Source organism: Pinus tabuliformis, chromosome 4_2 (genome assembly GCF_031772625.1).
Source record: "Pinus tabuliformis cultivar Carrire ecotype Pingquan chromosome 4_2, CPIR1, whole genome shotgun sequence".
NCBI lineage: Eukaryota > Viridiplantae > Streptophyta > Pinopsida > Pinales > Pinaceae > Pinus > Pinus tabuliformis.
In genome coordinates this window covers 649,970,731-649,977,634 of record NC_142304.1, presented here as the reverse complement: position 1 = coordinate 649,977,634, position 6,904 = coordinate 649,970,731, and the positions used below count along the sequence as shown (strand labels likewise).

Below are 6,904 nucleotides of genomic sequence, written 5' to 3'. Positions count from 1 at the left end.
CTCTGGCCGTCTGTATCAATGCAACATTTGCAGGGCTAAAATGTGAAGGAAAGGAGGATGAAGATTGTGAGAAGTTATTGAAGAGCAATGGAATCATCACACACAGTGGGATGCATTTTGGTGCACCTCAAACTTATGTGAGGTTGAGTATTATTGACAGAAACCAGACCTTCAATCTTCCGCTTGACAGGCTCTCAACTATTCATGGATGATTAGTTGAATCGCTCAATCATTGATGCGAGATCAACTATATTCCTTTTCAATGTTTACAACTACAAATACAGTAGTATCTTTAACTAGAAGGCCGAGCGACCATGGCAGGATGATACAAGGCTTTACAAAAGTTTATCCACCAATTCTATAAGCAAATTCCCAAATCAGCGTTCTTTTCTCGGTTCTGTTCCAAATAATCTTTATATGTATGTGCACCACCTGCTCATAAAAAATCATTCTCAAGATCGTGGAGGGCCTTCCTCCTCTTTGTTGAACAAAGAATTAATGTCACTCACTATAGCAATTGAACTTGAAACCACTGCCAGAAAAATCATGAACAATGCAATAAATATGTCCTTCCTGGTTGAGATTCCATGGGTGTCTCTGCAATTAAAAAATAATTGAGGTTAGAAGTTACATACAAGCAAGGTGAAAGACGAAACCAGAAATGAAAAACAACTTTTTTTCTACCTGAGAGCAACGGGAGCTGGGAAGATGAACCCAATACAAACTGCTGCTGTGGCCCCTGTGAATTGAAATGCATCCCAGATACTTGGTATGAATGATGCCCCAAGGAAAACGATTCCAATTAACCCAGCAGTGATCAAAATGAACCTCTTATTATCCAAAACAAGATGCTTTTTCGCTGGAAAGAAAAGCCCATCAAGATTAAGTCCCAGGGCAAAAAAAATGAGAGGAAAGACCAGCATCAGATGTACAACATAGGTCACACGAACAATGTCATTCAGCACAACACTGTAGGGAACTCCCAAGTTGGTGTCAAAATTGGCCAGGACATCATCCATGGTCTGGTCTCCAAATAGAAGAAAGCCAAAAAAGCTTGTACTTATGTATACAATTGAGCACGATGCCAATGTTGTGCGAACAATGGGCTGCATTTCTGAAGGGTCCTCAAGTTCATTGTATATGGAATGAACTGCATGGCGCAAAGACATCACAATTCATTATAACATAATTTTAAATGCAAATTCAACTAATGAACTCTAAGATACTACACTGCAGGACCAGAGATGGAGGAAAATAATCCATACCATTGTAATGACAGATGTAAGCAGTCACAATAACTGGCACCACAGTGAAAAGCTTCAAGAACGAAGTAAAATCCACAATATCTGGTAACAATCTTGGTGCTTTGACGGTGCCACTGAACAACTTTACAATCACAATACCAGCCATAATCACAACAAATACAACAGCAAGTGCAACTGATAATGAAGAAGTGAATTTCAAAGAATTTGCAAATTCATGGAAATGAACACATCAATATAGGCATGAAGATTTGAACATCACAACTCCTAAGGAATAACCCATGATCCACATCCTTGAATGTATATGCCATATGCCATTTCTAACAGGGCAACATGAAAAGTCAGACAAATCGTTAAGCAGATGCCATCAGTATGTGACATTCGCAAGATATGTTGAATCCCCTCATATAATTACAACAGTTTCTAGACATTCAAATCCCTGAAAAGGCCCAAATGAAATATGATATATCTGAAAATCAGTGCTAAAAAATGCTTATCAGGATGAGCAAAGCAGACTTACCCACTCTCTTGAAAGACACCAACGGAGCTAAAATAAGGACTATGGTGAGAACTAGGATCGGAACACGTCCATTCCACCAATGAAATCCAAACCATTCTTCAAGTATACCTGCATGATGCATGCCATTTGATGATGTTCCAGATAGCACATCGCCTGCCCAAATCAAGAAAACGCCTCCATCAGACATAGAGATTTCTAATTCAAAGCCATATATAAGATAGGAATCATGCCCAAAGTAATATAAAAGTGGCACCAGATAATTGACCATTCAAACAAAAATGAAAGGAATCTAAGAAAAAAGAGACACTAATAAAGCATGTCAAGTCATGTATGCTTCATAGAAAACTTCAACTTTGTTAAACAGAAACAAGTTGTTAGTGTTTCAGCTTGCTAAACTGCTCACAATGCAAAAATTGGGTTGAAGTTTCAATTCAAGCAGTACTTTTAAAATACTCTAGTTGTAACATACATGCTTAAATATTTCCACACGATAAACTATTTGTCCTTGGATATTACCCTCAAAACTGGGCTAATTCAGCCTGCGACCTAAAATGCATAACCTACAATGTTTAGATTGAATTACTTTTCAATTCATCTTATCTTGATTCCTTTCTAACAGAAGCCTGTAAAAAAAATATCAACGGACTGCTTCTAAATCAATGATTGCAAATAGTTAAACTCTTCACAAGGTACGAGGGTCTCCCTCGATCTCCAACATATTAAACACGATGCAATTATGATCTAGAGTCAGATGAACAGAAACCCACTCAAGTTCAAACACTGGATTCAGTGATTAAAAGCAAGGGACTATCACATATTTACCAAGATTCAACTTGGGAAATATCACTGAATAAAGGCAGTGATAAACTGGTAATTCACCTTATGTTGAATCCCTTTCCATAATCTTCCAACAAATTGGTCTCCTCAAACAGAAAATACTGATTATGATCGATTGTTCTAACAACAAAGGGAGTGAGATTTTTTCAAAAGACATCAGAAGCAGGAAACAAATAACAGAGGAGAAATAAATAATTTGTTCCCAGTACATGATTTTGTAATCAAATAAAAAGACTTTTTCAACTCACAAGGACTGAAAGATGACTCGATTTCATAACTTTATCCAGATCTTTAGCATTCAAAATGCAACCAAACAAAAAGTACCTTAGTTTTTGTACTTGATACCTTGAACATCACTAAAAAATTATCTCCTACTCTGCCAAGTTTTAGCCTTTAGGCGGGTATCCCAATTCTGTGGTAAGACTTTTGCCTGGAAAGGAAGTTGATCATTTCTCATCTTAGTCAATCCTCGGAACCATTTTGCTGCTTTGCTTGTGCCAAACAGGACATTACAGTCTGCACATTTATCACAAAACTAACATAATCAATAACATGAACACATCTGAAATAAAAAGGGGTTATATACTCTAACATGTAGCAATGTTGTTAAAACTGAAAAAATAAATAAATAAAAGCTGTCCAGAGACAGAGCAAGTTACCTGATGACCCTGATTGATCTTCTGAAACAACAATAATAGCATCCATAATGCGCTCCTCTGCTTTTGTCATACAAATTAAAAAATCAAAACCCTGAATACCCTTCCTGTTGTGAAGCAGAAACATCAAAACTTTCCACTTCAAAACCCCATAGCTTGCAGACTGCCTTCAAAGCCTTAATCTATACTGAACGAAGCCATTAGTGGGAAATGCTTTATGCTAAATAAGATGTAACTAATCTCTGACCAGAATATGAAGAGAAAAATTGACAGATTCAGTATCTGTCGAATACAAGTGCCTATCTATCTGGTGAAACAACAATAGTAGCATCCATAATGCCCATCTTTTCTCTTGTCATACAAAATAAAATATCAAAACCCTAATTACTCTTATTATTGTGAAGCGGAAATATCAAAACTTCCCACTTCAAAAACCCAAAGCTTGCAGTCTGTTTTCAAAGCCTTAATTTATATTGGAGGAGGGAATGACCAATGTCTTTTTATTTGCATTTTTGTTATACACTAAAAGAACTACTAGTACCCTTTTATCCACAATTTCTCTATACAAGGAGCATAGATTTAAATTTCCCAAAAAAATAACCTGTTACAATTTTACAAAATGTTAAAAGACACAACAGCATGAATACAGGATATGTTAAAAGACACAACATCATGAATACAGGGTATGTTAAAAGACACAACAGCATGAATAAGCTCTTCCATTTTCACCATAAGGGCATCTGCTTCGTCAAGATATCCATAAGATCCACAGATGTGAATCATGGTATTGAATGTTACAACATTTGGGCCTATTCCTTCTTTTAACATCTCAGAAAATAACTTGGAAGCTTCTTTTAGGCGGCCTGCCTTCCCATAAGTATCAATTAATGTATTATACATGTAAGAACTGCGTGGCCTCTGAACTTGATCATTCTCTCTGCAAGGATCCATGCACTTATCATCTAATAACCCTTTAATGAGCACTCCTTCAGGAAAATTATTTGGAGAGCAGTCCCTTTTACCCAGTGGGTCCTCAAAATGATTTTTTACTTCACACCGACGACTAATATAGAAGAAATCCTTCGGTTGCTGTCGATCAGGCTCTGATTTAGATGAACAAACATTTGTAGTATTTCCTAGAAAGATTTTCCCAGAAGACCAGTCCCTGAAGAACTGTTCAGCTTTCTCAAATTCCCTTGTCTTCAGTCCTGCCCTCGAACCATTTCCCAACCCTGCCCACCACATCGGAACAGCACTTAAACCCCTGCAAAGCCCTTCCCTCCACCCCAAACTGTGCCGTGTCACTCTTCGAATCATCTGTGGTTCCTAATCCATCCTTATGTCGAACACCATCTGTTTGGGTTTCTGAAAGATTACTAAATTCCTCATATAACAAATCCTGGTTTTCGTCTAATTGGCCTGACACTAAGCACTCATTACTTCTATTCTCCATGACTTCTTCGTTTGAGGGTTTGCCACCATGATTCTGAAATGGATATGCGTCATTTTCGATGGAAGAGGAACGTAATCTCATGGGTTTGTACTCAGAATGAAATGTTGACGCCCCTTTACAACTGTCACAAGAAATAAAAAATGATCTGGGAGTTACAGTACCTGGAGAAACATGTACAGATTGAAAATGTTGCTTGTATTTCTGTTTCGACATCCCTTCCATGCATTCAATGCCTCTGCAGACATGCGCATCAAAAAACTCTGCCACGCCAACAGGCTTCAAGAGGCGGTGGACACCTTCAAGCATGTGCCTTCAGCTGAATCTAAATACATCCCCTCTCTCATGACCTGCAACCTTTTGTTAAGTACCCTAGTCCGACAAAGTCGACATGAATCAGCGCTGTCTGTTTACAGACTTATGGGCGAAAAAGAGATTGTTCCAGATCTGATAACTTTGAACATTATCATCAATTCTCACTGTCAAACAGGTAGACTGGATCATGCATTCAAAGTGTTTGAAGGAATAGAAACACATGGCTATATTCCAGATGTTATAACCTTCAGTACCCTCATCAAAGGGCTTTGCAGGAACCATGACTTCTTCATTTGAGGGTTTGCCACCATGATTCTGAAATGGATATGCGTCATTTTTTATGGAAGAGGAACGTAATCTCATGGGTTTGTACTCAGAATGAAATGTTGACGCCCCTTTACAACTGTCACAAGAAATAAAAAATGATCTGGGAGTTACAGTACCTGGAGAAACATGTACAGATTGAAAATGTTGCTTGTATTTCTGTTTCGACATCCCTTCCATGCATTCAAGGCCTCTGCAGACATGCGCATCAAAAAACTCTGCCACGCCAATAGGCTTCAAGAGGCGATGGACACCTTCAAGCATCTGCCTTCAGCTGAATCTAAATACATCCCCTCTCTCATGACCTGCAACCTTTTGTTAAGTACCCTAGTCCAACAAAGTCGACATGAATTAGCGTTGTCCGTTCACAGACTTATGGGCAAAAAAGAGATTGTTCCAGATCTGATAACTTTGAACATTATCATCAATTCTCACTGTCAAACAGGTAGACTGGATCATGCATTCAAAGTGTTTGAAGGAATAGAAACACATGGCTATATTCCAGATGTTATAACCTTCAGTACCCTCATCAAAGGGCTTTGCAGGGAGGGCAAGATGGAGGACGTTGTCAAACTTTTCAAAGAAATGGTGGGCAAACAAGAGGTTCCCGATCTTTTTACATATAGTAGCCAAATAGACGGGCTCTGCAAGATCGGGAAAACCTACGAGGCATTCGGGTTGTTAGCTGTGATGCTGTAGAAGGGTTATGAGCCGGACACAATCACATTTACTGCCCTCATGGATCGACTGTGTAAAGAAGGTAAGCTCCGAGAGGCCAAGAAACCGCTGTATCAAATGCTAAACGAAGGGCATAACCCTGATGTTATTGCATTTACTGCTCTCATGTCTCGTGGTGTTTCATTTCCCTTTTTATTATATATCTTTATTTTTGTAAGGATATCGAACCTTTAAAAAACTAATTTATTTGTTGTTAACGGATTTTTGCAGTTATTAATTTCAAATAGCAGAAGATTGTGGTCATTACCCAATTCTGACAGCAAATTTTGTGTTTTTTCTTTTAAATTTCTTCATAATGATATACCGATAGGTTCTTCATTTGGGAGCCATTCTTCTATTTTAATCGAATGAACACTTACCCTCAAATGGTTCAAGGGATTAGGTGATAGAGACTTCTGCAATCGACAATAAGTAAGTTGAGTTGACTTTTTACAACAAATATTTTTGTTTTTCAAACAACTCTAATAAGATCCTATACACTCGCGATGCAAATACATAAAGTGACACTGTTTAACCTTCTATATATGAATGAACTCAACTTAAAAAAAATCTCAATATATTCAAAACTGCCATCTCCTTCACTTGTCTAATAAAACTCAACCTTCCCGATGCAGATAGCTTTGCAAATAAATCCTGTTCACGCTATCGTTTTATCACCTTTGGAAACAGATAAACTAGCATCCATCCACAGAAATCTCTTTCGGAAAATCTGTACGAAAATTATTGGTGAAAGTTGGTGACATCTAAAGAGCATAATAGATCAAATATATAAAAATATTTTTGTTGCAATCATTCACGGACA

The 6,904-nt window shown here is 37.8% G+C and overlaps 1 protein-coding gene across 3 annotated transcripts; it reads right to left on the bottom strand.

Annotated features, from left to right (window-relative positions):
• Window positions 1–216: 216 nt before the first annotated feature.
• Window positions 217–5,608, bottom strand: LOC149171059 (amino acid transporter AVT6A-like). 3 transcript variants are annotated; one of them, XM_089424023.1, is made up of 6 exons: window positions 3,279–5,608; window positions 2,944–3,135; window positions 1,783–1,935; window positions 1,266–1,582; window positions 685–1,150; window positions 217–597 (listed from the first exon to the last, which is right to left on the bottom strand). In XM_089424023.1, exons 4-6 carry the CDS (start codon window positions 1,408–1,410, stop codon window positions 453–455), a joined length of 756 nt encoding a protein of 251 aa, XP_089280149.1. In that variant the 5' UTR covers window positions 1,411–1,582; window positions 1,783–1,935; window positions 2,944–3,135; window positions 3,279–5,608; the 3' UTR covers window positions 217–452. The 3 variants fall into 3 exon arrangements, with proteins under 3 accessions (XP_089280149.1, XP_089280148.1, XP_089280150.1); XM_089424022.1 differs by having other exon boundaries at window positions 1,266–1,935; XM_089424024.1 differs by having other exon boundaries at window positions 1,266–1,935; window positions 2,965–3,135.
• Window positions 5,609–6,904: the final 1,296 nt, after the last annotated feature.

Excerpts from the sequence above, each read along its gene's own strand:
- LOC149171059 (XM_089424022.1), bottom strand. The coding sequence starts at position 1,410 with ATGGCTGGTATTGTGATTGTAAAGTTGTTCAGTGGCACCGTCAAAGCA. Across the intron at positions 1,151-1,265 it reads TTACATCTGTCATTACAATG|TTCATTCCATATACAATGAA; the intron begins GTATGGATTATT and ends TGCGCCATGCAG. Across the intron at positions 598-684 it reads CCAGCTCCCGTTGCTCTCAG|AGACACCCATGGAATCTCAA; the intron begins GTAGAAAAAAAG and ends TTTTAATTGCAG.